Here is an 18,859-nt window from a genome sequence, read left to right as displayed (position 1 = left end):
TTTTGCAATGAAAATCAATAGTGACTGACTAACTACCTAAATGTTAAGACTTTATCAGTCAAAGAGCACATGAGTCAAAGTGCATATAGTCTATAATGAACTGCGTTTCTCCATGAGTAGTAAGGTCAGTGCAGAGAGAGTTGTGTCTGTGTGAAGATTCCTTTTGTGCAGGTAAAGATATTCAAACTTGCCCTGTTAATTGGATCCTTTTAAAATCCTTTAAGCTGGTCTAAAGAAGTCTTCTGCCTGGACAGAGATGAACACGGTCTACCACAATGTTAGATGATACAGAAAATAAAAATGATTCAGTGCTTTCCAATGAGCAGCAAGAGAGTCAGTACCAGATTAGCATTGTGCCTCCAGAGTCCAGACTGAAATCCACACTGAAGATAAAGAAGAAAGTAATAACTGAGGAGTATAAGCTTGCAGGACAAGTGCTCGGGATAGGCATCAACGGCAAGGTCTGGGAAATATTCCAGAAGAAAAGTGGCAAAAACTATGCCTTAAAGGTATTGATTTTTATTAATCCTTTTTAAATACTTTTTGAGAAATTATGTTTATTTGCGTGCTTCATTACCAACCTAATTTTCTAATTTTTAAAGCAAATAAAATGAATGTAAAAATGGTGATTATTAACATGTTTGTGCATGATAAAGTTTTATGGTATGATGGTTAAATTAATTTCTCTCCAGCATTCAATATTTATACTACTGTATATGGTCCCTTTTGAGTCCAGGTTTTCATATCATTAAAAAGCTTCGGTAAATAGGACCAATCAGGTATTCCTGGAAATAAACTGACATTTTCATGCTGTAAACACTTCATCAGATTCTTGTTGTCAAGGAACTGAGGTGCCTCAAAACCTTTTCCATTATAATAGGGTTACTGGAGCTATTAGCGTCTGTTGAGTTCTGGCAGGAACTTATGGGATCCATTAAGCACTTAAGCTATAGACTTTGTTAATTCCTCAAAAAAACTGTCTAGACATTCTCCAGGAGCTCTGCCAGTGTGGGAAATTCGAGAAACCATATACAGAATATAGCCTCAATTGTCTTTTCATTTTTTACTCAGATATCCTTCTTTGCACCCTCTGTCATTCGTATACATTTATGGTATATTACAATTGTGGATGCTAGAGATATTCATTCATTCATTGTAAAGTATGTTCCTCCGTTATTTTTCTTCAAATGTGAATGTGTGTTTTTTTTCAATATATGGAGGGCAAAATATTCGTTTAAATGTAATTTTTTTTAATGAATATATATATATATATAGTCATGGCCAAAAATATCGGCACCCTTGGTAAATATGAACAAAGAGGGCTGTGAAAATTAATCTGCTTTGTTAATCCTTTTGATCTTTTATTTAAAAAACACCTGACAAGAGATCAGAGACCATTCCTTCATCCAGAATCTCTCCAGATCCTTCAGATTCACAGCTCCATGTTGGTGCTTCTTCTCTTCAGTTCACCTCACTCATTTTCTACAGGGTTCAGGTCAGAGGACTGGAATGACCATAACAGAAGCTTGGTTTTGTGCCCAGTGACCCATTTTTGTGTTGTTTTTGAGGTTTGTGTTTGGATTATTGTCCGGTTGGAAGATCCAAACATGGCCCATTATAAGATTTCTAACAGAGTCAGTCACTTATTGATTTTTAATCTGGTGGTATTTGATAGAATCCATGATGCCATGTGTCTAAACAAGATGTCCAGGACCTCCAGCAGAAATATAGGCCCACAACATAAAAAATACCCTGAAATTCATTGTACACATGGGGTACTTTTTATCCCTGTGTTCACCAAACCCATCTTGAGTCTTTGCTGCTAAAAAGCTCTTTTTTTTTTGTTTCATCTGACCATAGAAGCCAGTCCCATTTGAATTTCCAGTCGTGTCTAGATAACTGAATATGCTGAAGATTGTTTTTGGATGAGCTAGGAGAATTTTTCTTGAAATCCTCCCAAACAACATGTAGTGATGTCGGTGCTGTTTGACCATTTTTTTTAAAGGTTTTCTGACCCCGAGACTCAACTATTTTCTGCAATTCTCCAGCTGTGGTCCTTGGAGAGTCTTTAGCCACTCAAACGCTCCTCCTCAACATGCATTAGGACGATATAGACACACATCCTCTTCCAGGCAGTTTCGTAACATTTTATGTTGACTGGAAATTCTTAATTATTGCCCTGATGGTGGAAATGGGAATTTCCACTGCTCTAGCTCTTTTCTTAAAGCCACTTCACTAATTTGTGAAGCTCAATTATCTTTTGCTATATATATATATATATATATATATATATATATATGTGTGATCCTGGAGCACAAAACCAGTCTTAAGTCGCTTGGTTATATTTGTAGCAATAGCCAAAAATACACTGTATGGGTCAAAATAATTTTTCTAAGTAAAGATCATGTTCCATGAACATATTTTGTAAAATTCCTACTTTAAATATATCAAAACCTAATTTTTGATTAGTAACATGCATTGCTAAGAACTTCATTTGGACAACTTTAAAGACAATTTTCTCAATATTTAGATTTTTTTTGCACCCTCAGATTCCAGATTTTCAAATAGTTGTATCTCAGCCAAATATTGTCCTATCCTAACAATCCATACATCAATGGAAAGCTAATTTAATCAGCTCTTATATGTATGAATCTCAATTTGGAAAAATGTACTGGTTTTGTGGTCCAGGGTCACATATATATTTAAGCTCCATTATATTCGGAACATTCTCTTGTCGTTTACTGTTGCTGTCAGGAACAATTTTTTTAGCGGAAGGACAGCATTTAACAAACTTGCTTCAAAAAAGTAACATTTCAATACATATATTTTTGGTTTTAATATTTTTTATTGTGTGGTAACCTTTTTTATGAAAGCAATAAGGTACTCGAGGCCATGCTGTATCGTGAATAAATCATGGCTGAAGGGCGTTGTTAGGCACGATGCGAAGTGCAACCCCTTCAGCCGTGATTTGTTCACGATACAGCACAGCCTCTCATACCTTATTGCTTATATATATTGTGGCGGGAGGAGCCAACGACAGACACAGTGGGCGTGGCGTCAAGCCTCGGAGAGGTTTTTTATTAAACAATATATTAAAATAAAGTGTCCAAAGGGGGGAAAAGTGTCCAAAATAAACAGGGATCTGGTGTCCTCGTCGTGCTGCGGGGCTGTGTAGGAGGGCAGTGTTCAGGAGGGAAGGGTCCAGGGAAGGGGCGGAGTCCGGTGGCCGCACGCGCTCCCCTCTCGGGGCCGGGAGCGAGTGGCGGCGGCGTCTCTGGCGCGGCTTCGTCCATCTACGGAAATCCCGGCGCTTCTGGGGGATTCGGCGGCCCGGCATCCTGGCCCGTCAGCCGCCTAACGGGTGCGGCAGTCCTCCTCGACGCTCCCTTCCTGGACCCACGAGGACACCAGCGTGCATGCACGGGGTAGAGACCGGTCTCCCGAGGAGAGGCGCGTTCGGCATTTAACGGCGGCGGTGATGAGGCTCTATTCACATTAGGTGCGCCTCATCACACGCCGCCAGCCCTGGCTGTTTCAGCGCCCCTCCTCTCTCACACACCCACTCCTGTCGGGAGCCTGGTGAAGGGCGGCGAATATGGGACGGGGTGGTGATGATGGACAGGGGGGAGGCAGCCGACTCGTCACATTCTATATATATATATATATATTTATAAATTTTGAAATATATTTAAAACTACTTTTGAAAATATAAATGGTATTACTTACAAATGAGATTATTAATTGATACTGTCTATAAGGGTTTTATTTGAAGTCTGATGCTCTTGGACACTCACTTTCAGATGTTGCGGGACACCCCTAAGGCTCGACGGGAAGTGGAGCTTCACTGCAGGGCATCGATCTGCCCCCGTATCGTAGGAATCGAAGATGTCTTTGAGAATTACTACCAAGGCAAAAAGTGTTTGCTTCTCATCATGGAGTGGTAGGGCTTGTTAACACAATTAAAGCATAACCAATATAGCATTTATAATAAACCAGATTAAAGTCATAACATATTTTTCAAAGAGCTTTTTAGGTTTCTTTTATGTTCATTTTTATTGCTGGGATATTGTTTTCTATTTTTATAATTTAAATTTTTATAAATATATTGTGTTTATCCATTTCCATTACAAGTCTATGACAAAAAAAAAGCATGAGATTAATGACTCAAAACATCTGTTACTTAAACAGTATGGAGGGGGGAGAACTCTTTCGCCACATAAAGGAACGTCGTGATCAAGCTTTCACTGAAAGAGGTACAGATCCTCACACACACACACACACACACACACACACACACACACACACACACACACGTTCTGATGAGAAAACAGTGAACACATCACATTTACTAATTCTCTATTTTTGGTTTCTCCTTCCACACAATGAGTAGAAGCCTCGGAAATAATGAGAAATATAGGAGAAGCTGTGGAGTTTCTGCATGGTATTAACATTGCTCACAGAGACCTCAAGGTGAGCTATACTGTATTAGCCATTATTAAGCATCAGCACTATATTACATTATACACTATTGTTCAAAAGTTTGGGGTCAGCAAGATTTTTTTATTACTATTATTCAGCAAGAATGCAGTAAATTGAGTGACTGTACAGTGTAAACAAATATTAATGTTACAAATAAATATTAATATTGAAATAGAAAATATTTATTTTTAATTGTAACAAAACTTCACAATATTACTGTTTTTATATCAGGTTTATCCAAATGATTTTATGATAGGGGACATTTAACATGAGTTCTTTTTGATAAGTGACAGAAAAAGACAAAAAGACACACACAAACAATGCTTAATGGTTAGAGATGGTGTTTAAACTCTGGTTGAGGTCAGTTGAAGTATAATTAAGGCAGAACTTATTACAGCCATACTGTAACTTTGTAAATTTGCTTGTTTTCCTGAGGCCATTGGCCCACATATTATGTAACTGTTGGATCCTGCAGTAGTTTCCATTTTATAATGTAGCTAATTAGGCTTGTTTGACTTTAATTGAACATGGCAATTTAATAACTGCATTAAAACTCACAAATGATCTAACCGAGAATACATTTTACAGCACATTTATGAAAGAACAATCATTCTGTAATCTTATACCCGCTCACTGCTGGAAAACTCAACATATAGAGTTCATTTAGAAGTCAATCAGTATTTCAGACCATTTAAAAACTTCTGCTGAACATTTTTCCTATTACTTGTTGGGTCCAAGTGTGAAAGCTTCAAAGAAGATCATAAGAAATTAGTTTCTATTAGGTTCTAGTTGCTTTCACAACTTTCACATTTAATTCAGTGTCTTACTTGCCATTTCTTTGTAACTATTTGTGAAATTTACCAGTATATTTAACGATATATAGGACATACTTACATTTACATTTAGTCATTTGGCAGACGCTTTTATCCAAAGCGACTTACAATTGGGGAATACAAAAAGCGATTCATCTTGAAGAGGCAATCAGACAGAGGAAGTGCTCGTAACACCAAGTCTCAGTCATTGTTTAAATAAGTACAAGCTAGTAAGGGAGGGAGAGAAAGATAGAGGGAAAGAGTGAGTTTTTTTTTTTTTGAGTTTAGGATGAAGTCATGTACTGCCGAAAGAGATGAGTTTTCAGTTGTTGCTTGAAGATTGACAGGGATCCAGCGCTCCGGATAGGGGTGGGACGATTATTCCACCAGCCAGGAATGGTGAAAGAGAATGTTCTGGAGAGTGATTTTGAGCCTCTCTGTGATGGTACCACAAGGCGTCGCTCACTAGCAGATCTCAGACTTCTGGAGGGGATGTAGGTTCGTAATAGTGAGTGCTGAGGGTGCTGAGACTGTGGTAGTTCTGTATGCAAGCATCAGTTTCTTGAACTTGATGCGCGCTGCCACTGGTAGCCAGTGCAAGGAAATGAAGAGAGGTGTAACATGCGCTCTTTTGGGCTCGTTGAAGATCAGTCGTGCCGCTGCATTCTGAATCATTTGTAGAGGTTTGATTGTGTTTGATGGCAGACCAGCCAGAAGAGCATTGCTGTAGTTTAGTCTAGAAACAACAAGGGCCTGGACAAGAAGTTGCGCAGCATGCTCTGTCAGAAAAGGCCTGATCTTTCTGATGTTGTGTAGTGCAAACCTGCAGGATCGAGCAGTCTTTGCAATGTGCTCTTTGAAGGTCAGCTGGTCATCAAAGATTACACCAAGATTTCTGACTGAAGTTGATGGGGTAATCATTGATGAGCCTAACTGAATCGTGAAGTCATGCTGTAGAGTCGGAGTGGCAGGGAAGACAAGAAGTTCCGTCTTTTACTTACTGTATATAACACACATCATAAAGCTATATTTCCATGCATTTCTCTACATAATTTTCAATCTTCTCCTGATTGCCAGCCAGAGAATTTACTGTACTCTTCAAAGCATCCGGATGCCCAGCTCAAGCTTACAGACTTTGGATTCGCCAAAGAGACCACATCCAACAACTGCTTGACCACCCCGTGCTATACACCTTATTATGTGGGTAAGCAGACAATTCAGTTTTGAGTTTCATTTGCTATCATAATATAGTGACGCTAAAGCGAATCCTTCTTTTTCAGCTCCAGAGGTGTTTGGTGCAGAGAAATATGATAAGTCATGTGACATGTGGTCATTAGGAGTCATCATGTACATCCTGTGAGTGAAAACAATCTGATGGCTATGAAATATCACATCAGTGCTTCATATTTTATTGCACCTCCATTCACAACCAACACTTATTCACTTAGGTTGTGTGGATATCCACCATTTCACTCAAACCATGGTTTACCGCTCTCACCAGGAATGAAAAAACGCATTCGGAATGGCCAGTATGAATTTCCAAACCCTGAATGGTCACAGGTGTCGGAGGAAGGTCATTTTATAATATATAACACTTCTAATACCAGGTTTTGTTCAAATATCATTAAATACATTATGTGAGAAGACATTTTTCTTCACTTTACAGCAAAGCAGCTCATTTGCCAGCTGTTGAAAACAGACCCTACAGAGAGAATGACCATCACACAGTTCATAAACCATTCTTGGATCAATGTGAGCATTTTAAAATTTAATCACTGAATAAATAAGCAAAGGTCTTGTGGAGCACATTTAAGCATGGCAATTGTTTTTGAGAATTAATTTTGCATGCATATTTTCAAGTATAAATTATGTTTGTAAAAATAGGGAACAACGATACACAATTACATTTTGCTCTTGTATATTTATTTCCATATTTAATGTTTAGTAAGACTATTTAATTCTAAGCATGTTTCTCTCTCGGGATGTATGCAGAAGTCAACGGATGTTCCATCTCCAACACATCTACACACAAGTCGAGTTCTTAAGGAAGAGAGTCACGTCTGGGATAAAGTCAAGGTCTGTTCTCTGTATCATGTTGTTCAGATATGCATAAATCAAATATTTTATCATATACAGCACCGTTCAAAAGTTTGAGGTTTGTGCAAATTCAGCTTTACATCACAGGAATAAATTATATTTTAACATATATAGTTTAAATTGTATTAATATTTCACTGTAATAATATTTTCAATACCATTACTGTTTCTACTTTATTTTTAATCAAATAAATGCAGCCTTGGTAAACATATCTTTCAAAAAACTGAAAAATCTTACCGACCCCAAACTTTTGAACAATAGTGTCTATGACCACCGGTATCAAGCATAAATGCTTTTTAATTACACAGGAAGAGATGACTAAAGCTTTAGCAACTATAAGAGTGGACTATGAACAAATAAAGATCAAACCGATCAAGGATGCGTCCAATCCTCTTCTTCTAAAAAGAAGAAAGAAAATGACGGTTGCAATGGAAGAAGACAAATAAATGCATATGGAAATGTGCATAGCTCTTGATCACTTCAAAAAATCTGATCACTTAACAACTGAAGATTGAGGGGAAAAAATGGGGCCTCTCATGGCGTTTAGTCTTCATTTCTGTTTTTAAAGCCTGCACCAGTCATTGCATAAATATTTGTGTCAACATCTGTAAGGATGTATGCGGTGTGTCACATTTACTTCGAAACTGTATCTGTAACAAGTGTACTTTTAATCATTTTGTTGAATGTTGTTGGAAAATAGTATCCATTATTCACCTTTTTTAAAAACCAAATATTAATGCTTGTTTTGTAATGTTTGCTGTGTATAATACTGCTGAGGGAGTGTGTTATGCATCCTATTAAAAAGCTAACAAATCAACAACTAAAAAACAGCAGCCAAAACATTACATCACAATGTTATATAAACATTGGTATGCATTAATTTAATAAAGTATGAATTAATCTGCATTAAGCTGAAGAAATGACTGCTGGTTAAACATTCCTGTGTGACAAATGAGTAATTGGCTTCATATTATGTTTGTTCCGCCATCATGATGTCATTAAATGCACCATGGCCTTTTATAATAAACAAATAAATATGGCTATATAATTATTTCCAAGTACTCTGGACATTTCTTAATACGCTGGAAATGATTTGCACATAAGAACAACACCTTCCATTCATTAAAAACATTTCAAATGCAAACAAAGGTTCTTAATTTTGAACTTTTTGATACTTATGGCTTGCCTGTTTTGCTTTTCTGTACAATTATGTTTTAAAGTCATGTTTAACACATAGCTTGTGCTATTGCTTATCAGCTGGTTACTCTGGATTACTCTGACATGTCCAGTTTTACTGTTTTCACTAAAATCCATCATGTTTTCACTACACAAGCTATTTGTTGAGCTTAACATTAAGTAAATCTGCTCTGATATGTTGTTACTTAAACATTAAAGGGAATAATGTTACATCATTATTAGCATTTTTAAATACATTTACAGTATGTCTTCAGCCAAAAACCTGAAACTTAATTTTCAATATATGCATAAATAATAAAAAAAAGAGATAAGATATATTGACATGTATGGTAACTTGACTACCCATTTATCTTATTACAATAAAAGTTATATAATGTGATACATAAATTAATTAATTATTTTGAAGTTATTTGATCTGAATTGAACTGTTTTGATATTATTCATGGGTTATGAAAAAAGACATAAATCATTTATTTAACAAATTAGGGAAATAGACACATTAATAAATTTAATAAACATTTAATCCATAAAAATAACATCCATGTTCAAACAAGACTGTATATTACTGTACATGAGTGCATTATTTTCAATATCGCCCCAAGATGTGATGCTGTCACCAGCACTGAGAGCTGGATTTATCATATGTAGCATACTTGTCCAGACCTGAGAGAAATTTCATAAAGTCTGTTTTAACCACAAGTTTGTTTTGGGAGATATAAAACATACCACATTTAAATAATAATGATGATGATTTCTTGTAATGATAGTATATATGGAAACAGTTGTCAGGAGGATATACGATCTGCAGTATGCTTGTCTATGCCTTAATGCTTGTGGAACATAATGTTCTTAGAAGCTGCTCATATAACTTGTTATTATACGTATCTATTATGTTTATGTACATGGGAAAAATGTAGAATAAATAAGATCACTAATCAAATAAGTAAACGTGTAATGTTCTGTCTTCTACTGAAGCACAAGATACTAATTAGTTCATTCTCAAATCATGCTGGAGATCAAGATAATTACTACCACCACCACCACCAATAATAATAATAATCATAATTTTATAATAATTTCAAGAATTTGTAATGAAAAATTTAAAATTTATTATGGATAATTTACAATAAACAATTATTGGATGAATTAATTAATTGTAAATAATGTCTAATTTTAAAAGCACTATTTTAAAAAGTAAAACAATATTAATATTATTTGATATATATATATTTTAAATCATTTAAAGAACTTGTACTGAAAAATTACAAATTTATGAAAAATACAAATGACTGATTTAATCAATTTAATTACACATGTAAAACAGAACAAGAATAGTGTTATTCAATAATTTAATAATAATTTAAAGAATGTGTAATGACAAATATTAATTTATTTTGGATAATTTATCATTAAAATGACTAGTTAAATAAAAAAAAAAGGAAATCAAAAATTGTGTTAGCGATTTAATAACAATTTAAATAATTTTATGTTTGTATTTTATTGTTATGAATAATATCCTATTTAAAAAGTTACTAATTGTAACAAGTTGTAAGAACCCATTTGCAGTTTATTAAATAAAGTGAAATCCAAAATACAAATATAATCCAAACAGAGACTTGACTTGAACAGACACGACCAGAAACCGATTTGATTTAGCATGAACAGACTTAACTTGGCATGAACAGAAACACAACTCACCAAGAGCAGGTTACACAGAAAATACTGGACAAGAGACAATGGCAAAATGAGGGCTATAAATACCAAACAATAAAAGTCACATGACAAGAACCAACCAATGAGAACATAACACATTGAACCAAGTAACCAATCAGAACATAACACACAGACAAGGGAATCACATGACAGAACATGACTATGACCAAACTATAAAATAAAACACATGAAAAACAATGAACAAGAAACAAAACCCAAACCTCTCGTTACATGCCATGGTGGAGCAGGAAGCCATGGTGGAGTAGAGACATGGACAGACCACTTGACTGTGACAGAACAGGCAGAGAGTTCTTGGGCAGCCTCCATAGTCACAATAGAGCAGACTGAGAGTTCATAAACATCCTCTATGGCTAAGGCAGGACAGGCAAAGAGTTCAGAAGCAGACATAGACTAGTGTGGTTCTGCAGCGGATGTCACCACCTCTGGAGGTTCTGCAGCTGAAGCCGCCACCTCTGAGGTAGACTCGTGGACAGGAGAGGCCTCTGGTCCAGACTCGTGGACAGGAGAGGCATCTGGAGCAGACTCGTGGACAGGAGAGGCCTCTGGTCCAGACTCGTGGACAGGAGAGGCATCTGGAGCAGACTCGTGGACAGGAGAGGCCTCTGGTCCAGACTCGTGGACAGGAGAGGCCTCTGGTCCAGACTCGTGGACAGGAGAGGCATCTGGAGCAGACTCGTGGACAGGAGAGGCCTCTGGTGCAGACTTGTGGACAGGAGAGGCCTCTAGTGCAGATTTGTGGACAGGAGAGGCCTCTGGTGCAGATTTGTGGACAGGAGAGGTCTCTGGTGCAGACTCGTGGACAGGAGAGGCCTCTAGTGCAGATTTGTGGACAGGAGAGGTCTCTGGTGCAGACTCGTGGACAGGAGAGGCCTCTAGTGCAGATTTGTGGACAGGAGAGGTCTCTGGTGCAGACTCGTGGACAGGAGAGGCCTCTAGTGCAGATTTGTGGACAGGAGAGGTCTCTGGTGCAGACTCGTGGACAGGAGAGGCCTCTAGTGCAGATTTGTGGACAGGAGAGGCCTCTGGTGCAGACTCGTGGACAGGAGAGGCCTCTGGTGCAGACTCGTGGACAGGAGAGGCATCTGGAGCAGACTCGTGGACAGGAGAGGCCTCTGGTGCAGATTTGTGGACAGGAGAGGCATCTGGTGCAGATTTGTGGACAGGAGAGGCCTCTAGTGCAGATTTGTGGACAGGAGAGGTCTCTGGTGCAGACTCGTGGACAGGAGAGGCATCTGGAGCAGACTCGTGGACAGGAGAGGCCTCTGGAGTGCAATGTGCGACCCACACACTCAAAATGGCCACCGTCATCACGGGCAGCACAGTAGACAGTGGCATGCCTGTTGGGCTTGAGTGTGTTAAGGCTGTGAGGCTTGAGAGTGTAGAGGCCAGTGGGATGCCTATGAAGGTAAATCAGTAGCAAAACTCGGGAGCTTGTTGCTCTGAATGTGAGTAATTGTCATATTAATATTCATATTTGTAAGCTGAAATTTACACTCACAGCTCTGATCTGAAAAGCTGAATCTTTCGATTTGCACACAGACAATAATCAAAGTTGCAGATTAATAGCTACAAATGTGTAGAATGGCATTCACATAAACAAAATGACACACACAAATGTGTACGACATATTTACTTTTGCACTTTACTTCAGTTTCGTTGTACAACCTCAAGTCAGCACTTCTCTCAGATCTGGCAGTACAACTTCAAATCTTAGCGCTTTGACTTTTGCTACTCCTTTTGCGGTATTCCTGTTGCAAAACTCACTTGTGCACTTGTAAATGCAGACATGAGAGCAAAGAGCTGGGGGCGGGGCTGGGCTGCGAATGAAGACATTTTATTGGTCGATGCATGACCAATGAACAACGCCAGCCATCGTGACTTGCCCAGTAGCCCCTCACTGCAGTATAAAGATCCAGGGGGCGGTGTCGGATCTACATCTAGAGGGTGGAGATGGCTAGGTTTAGAGGTGGGGATGGGTGGGTTTAGGGATCAGGGGGTGGAGACGGGTAGGTTTAGGTAAATGTAAGGTGGGAGGAGTTGGATCTAGATCCAACCACACCCCCTGGATCTTGTGTTCTGCAGCGAGGACCATCTCGATTTGCCCTGCAGAAAGAAATGTTTTTTTATGCATATGTATCAGTTATTTGAAAAAACACTGGAAACTATTTTCATTGAATATCCTTAGCTTTTACAGGATTTTAAGACACAGCATTCATCTTGTCATACAGGTATTATCTGGTAGACAAATAATGAAACATCTTTCATATATATATTCTTCTGCACATTACCAGAGCCGCTGAGAAACAATTGATTGTGCATTGATAACTACGCTGGCTACACTTTACAATATGATTTTATTCTGGGTAATGAGACAGCTGTCACAGATGCAGACGGACTCAAAAGGTAAGTGCAATAATGTGTCTTTATTTACAGGACTTGGGTGCTGGTGATCGTGAGACAGGGTGAGTAGCTTCTTTGTCGTGAATCTTGCAGGTGTTGGGTGACAGTGCTAATCGGGTCTTTTTGCCTTGCAGGCGGGTGGAGCGTGACCGGAGAGGAGTCGGATCCCAGACAGATGATCACACACAGACGGGTCTGAAGACAGAGAGGAAGACGGGACGGAGAACAGCAGGTTAGTACACAAGGTAAGTAATCAGAGGTAATACTCATCGACTGGAGAGCTTCAGAGTAGAGTCCGGCAGGTAGCAACGAGATCGGACAACTGTGGTGGCTGGGGTGAGTGCTTATGAAGTGTCTGTGATGAGGGTGATGACGAGGTGCAGGTGTGCATGATTAATGACTGAGGGAGACCAGGTGAGGGCGTGCATCCGGATTGGAGAGAGGGAAGGACAGGCAGACTCGTGACATTACCTCCCCCTCCCGGAAGGTGCGTCCCGCACCGTAACAGTGACATCGGGGAGGGGGGGCGGGCGTCCTGGAGGCCGGAACAGGGCCAGGACAAGGAGGAGAATAGGGAAGCCTCCAGGGCGGATCAGGGGCCTTGGGAGGCCATGGCAGGACTGGGAGCTCGGACGGCCATGGCGGATCGGGGAGCTTGGAAGGCCATGACGAATCGGGGTCCTTGGACGGCCTTGGCGGATCGGGGTCCTTGGGTGGCCATGGCGGATAGGGGTCCTTGGGCGGCCTTGGCGGATCGGGGTCCTTGGGCGGCCTAGGCGGATCGGGGTCCTTGGGCGGCCTTGGCGGATCGGGGTCCTTGGGCGGCCTTGGCGGATCTGGATCCTCCGTGGCCTTGGCCCTTGGCCTGGCCACACAGGCTGAGACTATATGGCCCCCCCCCCAAAATTTCTTTGGGAAAGTTCCCCTCTGGCGGCCATATTGGAGGAGCGGGCGCTTGGGGGCGCTCTGGAGGAGCGGGCGCTTGAGGGCGCTCTGGAGGAGCGGGCGCTTGAGGGCGCTCTGGAGGAGCGGACTCTTGGGGGCGCTCTGGAGGAGCGGGCGCTTGGGGGCGCTCTGGAGGAGCGGACTCTTGGGGGCGCTCTGGAGGAGCGGACTCTTGGGGGCGCTCTGGAGGAGCGGACTCTTGGGGGCGCTCTGGAGGAGCGGACTCTTGGGGGCGCACGGGAGGCGCGGGGCTGGACGGGACCAGCGGGAACTCAGGTGGGCTGGACGGGACCAGCGGGACTTCAGGACGGCTGGACGGGACCAGCGGGAACTCAGGACGGCTGGACGGGACCAGCGGGAACTCAGGACGGCTGGACGGGACCAGCGGGAACTCAGGACGGCTGGACGGGACCAGCGGGAACTCAGGACGGCTGGACGGGACCAGCGGGAACTCAGGACGGCTGGACGGGACCAGCGGGAACTCAGGACGGCTGGACGGGACCAGCGGGAACTCAGGACGGCTGGACGGGACCAGCGGGAACTCAGGACGGCTGGACGGGACCAGCGGGAACTCAGGACGGCTGGACGGGACCAGCGGGAACTCAGGACGGCTGGACGGGACCAGCGGGAACTCAGGACGGCTGGACGGGACCAGCGGGAACTCAGGACGGCTGGACGGGACCAGCGGGAACTCAGGGCGGCTGGACGGGACCAGCGGGAACTCAGGGCGGCTGGACGGGACCAGCGGGAACTCAGGGCGGCTGGACGGGACCAGCGGGAACTCAGGGCGGCTGGACGGGACCAGCGGGAACTCAGGTGGGCTGGACGGGACCAGCGGGAACTCAGGTGGGCTGGACGGGACCAGCGGGAACTCAGGTGGGCTGGACGGGACCAGCGGGAACTCAGGTGGGCTGGACGGGACCAGCGGAGACGAAGGAGAGCTGGACATACTCTCAGGCGAAAGGCTTGGACGACGGGGAAAGGATCTCAGCGCTGACCTGACTGATATTATAGGTGGGTCCAAAACTCTCGCCCCCAGGTCAGCGCTGTTGGAAACACTCTTTCGGGATCGTGGACACCTAGAGATCTCCTTTGTCGTCTCGGGCGGTGGAATGTTCCTCGCCACAGATGGCGGACTAGCTCCGACTAGGGTCCGGTAACTCCCCAGACACTGGAAAATCCCCCGTCTCCAACACAAGCCAGAAGTGTCTGGGAGGTCCATAGAGTAGAGACGACGGATCCCGAGTCGGAACAGCTCGAGGATGGCCACATCATGCAGATCCACCGTTGCGGCGAGCTTGCAGAACTCCTCTGTGAATTTATAAAATGTGGGGTTCTGCTGGATTAAGGCGTCGAGGCGGACGATAAACTCCATTGTGAGGAGTGCGTCGTCCGCGTCCTCGGTATTGGTCCGATCTTCTGTCACAGATGCAGACGGACTCAAAAGGTAAGTGCAATAATGTGTCTTTATTTACAGGACTTGGGTGCTGGTGATCGTGAGACAGGGTGAGTAGCTTCTTTGTCGTGAATCTTGCAGGTGTTGGGTGACAGTGCTAATCGGGTCTTTTTGCCTTGCAGGCGGGTGGAGCGTGACCGGAGAGGAGTCGGATCCCAGACAGATGATCACACACAGACGGGTCTGAAGACAGAGAGGAAGACGGGACGGAGAACAGCAGGTTAGTACACAAGGTAAGTAATCAGAGGTAATACTCATCGACTGGAGAGCTTCAGAGTAGAGTCCGGCAGGTAGCAACGAGATCGGACAACTGTGGTGGCTGGGGTGAGTGCTTATGAAGTGTCTGTGATGAGGGTGATGACGAGGTGCAGGTGTGCATGATTAATGACTGAGGGAGACCAGGTGAGGGCGTGCATCCGGATTGGAGAGAGGGAAGGACAGGCAGACTCGTGACAACAGCATTATGTTCTCATACTCCTTGGCAGTCAAATGTGACCAAACGCCTTAAGTGTAACTTTTAACCAATAAAATAACTGTACTACATTTCAGCTCAGTTCTGTTTAGTTAATTTGAGGAGATTTTACTAAATAATATGCGCAATAATTATGATCCATGAATGACTGTTTAAAAGGCCTATAACATTTTCTAATATGCTTATTATTTATATTACAATTCGTGTAATATTTAGGGTTAAAACAGAGAAAATGTTTTCCAGTGCGAAGAGGCAAATTAGAGGCATTTGTTGGCCAGAAAGATAATATTCATATGTAATGCCATGGTTTAACCACTAGATGCCCTTATGGTTGTTTAATAAATACATGTAGGCTATTTAGCTCAACTCTGCTCAAAACAGTATTGCAGTTTATAACTGCTTATTTTTTTCAGGTTTTACTTTTTAATGTACATTTAGACATTAAATTATAATTTTGATAAGATTGATTTTTTTATGTTGCATTTAAAAAGGTTAATTACTGACAAGTAAATAAGGAATTTAACCCAATAATGAAGTTTAAATAATTTAATAATAATAATGATAATAAAAATAACAGAGTTATGTCGTAGCTCTGGTACAGTGATATTACTCTGCAATATGCAATCTGATATACATATGAAGGATGTTGCATTATTTGTAGTACCTGAATGGCAAGGCAAGGCAAGTTTATTTATTTAGCACATTTCATACACAGTGGTAATATAATAGCTAAAAGCAGACTCCCCTTGTTTTGTGTGAACCCTTAGTATTTCTAACTGACTTGATCCTAATGATCTGAGTGGTCTGTTAGGTTCATATTCAGTGAGCATATCTGCAATGTATTTAGGTCCTAGGCCATTGAGTGACTTATAAATGAGTAAAAATACTTTAAAATCAATCCTAAATGTAACTGGAAGCCAGTGTAAGGACCTGAGGACTGGTGTTGTTCATTGGGCTGGCATCAACCAATAAAATGTCTTCATTCACAGCCCAGTCCCGCCCCCAGCTCTTTGCTCTCATGTTTGCATTTACAAGTGCACAAGTGAGTTTTTCAATCACATGACAGAACATGACTATGGCCAAACTACAAAATAAATACATGAAAACAATGAACAAGAAACAAAACCCAAACCCCACGTTACACTAATTTATTTATAAAAAATTTAAACATAATAATGATAATAATAATAATTATAATAATAACAATTTCATTTGATAATTTGAATATTTGTAATAAAAAATAGGAATTTATTAGTGATTAAGGAATTTATTAGTTTTTCTCAAAAATGATATTTGCCTATGTATTTGTGTCCAGACAGGAAACTCGTAGTCACAATGAAAGGTTGGATTTTACTGCTGATGTTGGCAAAGCTTGTCGATTTTTCCATGACACAACAGATCAACTCTTTGACCTGGCTAAGCTATCTTCGCAGCCGAGCCTACAGTCATGGTTATGGCCGCAGTCACAATAACATCCATGCCTCTCTAAGAGCAGAGGATGAGGATGAGCCTCCTGTACTAGACTGTCCTTTGGAGTGCGACTGCCCTCCTTCCTACCCCAGTGTGATGTACTGCAACAACCACAAGCTGCAGCACGTCCCGTTTGTCCCATCTCATATCAAGTACGTATACCTGCAAAATAACCAGATCACAACCATCACAAATGGAGTCTTTGATAGTGCTCCAAATTTAGCTTGGATCAGCCTACACACAAATAAACTGAGCTCTGACAAGATTGGTGACAAAGTCTTCGCCAAACTACCAAACCTCAAGCGCCTCTTTTTACACAACAACAACCTGAGTCAGGTTCCACAGGGTTTACCACGTTCCCTACGAGATCTACATATGAATAATAACAATATCTCGCAGATCCCAGTCGAATCTTTCAATGGAATGAGCAACCTGACAGGTCTGCACCTCCAAGTGAACGCCATTGAAGACCTCAGCAATGCACTTGAGGGTCTGCATTCATTGACCCTGTTAGACTTACGAGGAAACCGACTGAAGGAGATTCCAGAAAGCCTGCCGCCAAAGCTGAGCCAGCTCTACCTCGAGTACAACCGCATATCCAGCGTTCCTGATGATTTTCTGAGCCAGCGGCCTGAGCTGCGCTTTGTACGGCTGTCCCACAACCAGCTCACAAATGGGGGAATTCCAGCCAACGCTTTCAATGTCAGCACACTTGTGGAACTCGATTTATCCTTCAACAAGTTGGAGAGGATTCCCACTATCAGCACCAGTCTGGAGAATCTGTATCTCCAGGCCAACAAGATCAAAGGTACAGAAAAAAAAACTAACAAAAAAAAAAAACACCTGAAGATATTACAGCACATAATACAAGCCCACAAGTCATGTCAAAGGCTTATATGCAAAAAATATGCCTGTTCTAATAGCATACTTCAAAACAGCCACTTATTAGAATTATATATTGCCAAAAAATGCTTTATGAATTTTGTATTTTTTCGTGTCATTACATTGTTTAGAGCATAAGAAAAAAAATGGAAAATTCAAATTTTTGAAAAATTATATTTGTTTCATATTTTATTCTATGTCCTCTGTAGAGGACACTAGGACTAAGTTTTTCTAAAAATAAAATGGCATGAATAGACATCAAAAAGGCAAAAACTATGGGATTAAAAAAAAAAAAAAATCACCAATACATTTTTAGGTTTCAGGATTTTTTCATTCTAATGAATTTGTATTCTTTCTCTGTTTAAGGATGATTCTTAACTATGTTATAAAATATATATAAAAAATGATTTGATATACCATTTTGTTTTATGCAATATGTGTGTAAAAATTTCCATAAACTGGTTTTCCCATTAAACACAGTGTATCTATACTGTATATAATTTGCATATTAATGAGTTGCTTTTGGAATGCATGTTGAAAAAAAGAATTGTCATAATGGGAGTAAAAATTGCCCAGATTGTCATAATAATATCTAATATTTCATAACAAAGTAGATATATAATTTATTTTCCTATTCAATTGTTATGTCTCCCAAAATGCATAATAAACATGCTTTTAGTCCTGTTGTCCTCTACAGTGGACATGTATGAAATGATGTCCTGTTTCATAACAGGAAGTCATATTTGAATTTGAAAACCCATAACATTTTCCTGAGATGCTACTTTATGACAAATGCTACAAATAGACACTTTTCTCACAGCAGTTAGAATAATTAAATGTATCATTTTGATGGCGGATTGTAATCCAGAAAGGATTATGTGTTTATGAAAGTTGAAATGAAATATGAAATGTCAG

General features: G+C 40.9%; 2 protein-coding genes across 4 annotated transcripts; both read left to right on the top strand.

Moving 5' to 3' along the window:
- Positions 1-112: 112 nt before the first annotated feature.
- LOC306849752 (MAP kinase-activated protein kinase 2-like) lies at positions 113-8,564 on the top strand. 3 transcript variants are annotated; one of them, XM_079385031.1, is made up of 10 exons: positions 113-509; positions 3,801-3,940; positions 4,189-4,253; positions 4,391-4,470; positions 6,369-6,495; positions 6,572-6,647; positions 6,740-6,864; positions 6,958-7,043; positions 7,284-7,367; positions 7,697-8,529. In XM_079385031.1, exons 1-10 carry the CDS (start codon positions 276-278, stop codon positions 7,832-7,834), a joined length of 1,155 nt encoding a protein of 384 aa, XP_079241157.1. In that variant the 5' UTR covers positions 113-275; the 3' UTR covers positions 7,835-8,529. The 3 variants fall into 3 exon arrangements, with proteins under 3 accessions (XP_079241157.1, XP_079241158.1, XP_079241159.1); XM_079385033.1 differs by lacking the exon at positions 113-509 and adding an exon at positions 3,015-3,425; XM_079385032.1 differs by lacking the exon at positions 4,391-4,470 and having other exon boundaries at positions 238-509; positions 6,369-6,491; positions 7,697-8,564.
- An 8,363-nt stretch (positions 8,565-16,927) lies between these two features.
- LOC306848924 (fibromodulin-like) lies at positions 16,928-18,315 on the top strand (the record flags this gene model as incomplete). Its single annotated transcript, XM_079383714.1, has 2 exons — positions 16,928-17,870; positions 18,311-18,315. 2 exons carry the CDS (start codon positions 16,928-16,930, stop codon positions 18,313-18,315), a joined length of 948 nt encoding a protein of 315 aa, XP_079239840.1.
- Between the last annotated feature and the right edge of the window lie 544 nt (positions 18,316-18,859).

This window comes from Barbus barbus, assembly GCF_936440315.1.
Source record: "Barbus barbus genome assembly, chromosome: 29".
NCBI classification, from domain to species: domain Eukaryota; kingdom Metazoa; phylum Chordata; class Actinopteri; order Cypriniformes; family Cyprinidae; genus Barbus; species Barbus barbus.
Note: the sequence above shows the minus strand (reverse complement) of the source record. Positions and strands in the feature narration are given on the sequence as shown.

What these genes read in the sequence shown, in the direction of transcription:
- LOC306849752 (XM_079385031.1), top strand. Translation starts at nt 276, where the DNA reads ATGTTAGATGATACAGAAAATAAAAATGATTCAGTGCTTTCCAATGAG. An exon ending in TTGCTTCTCATCATGGAGTG is followed by an intron (nt 3,941 to 4,188) that starts GTAGGGCTTGTT and finishes TTACTTAAACAG; the next exon opens with TATGGAGGGGGGAGAACTCT. An exon ending in GTCACAGGTGTCGGAGGAAG is followed by an intron (nt 6,865 to 6,957) that starts GTCATTTTATAA and finishes TTCACTTTACAG; the next exon opens with CAAAGCAGCTCATTTGCCAG.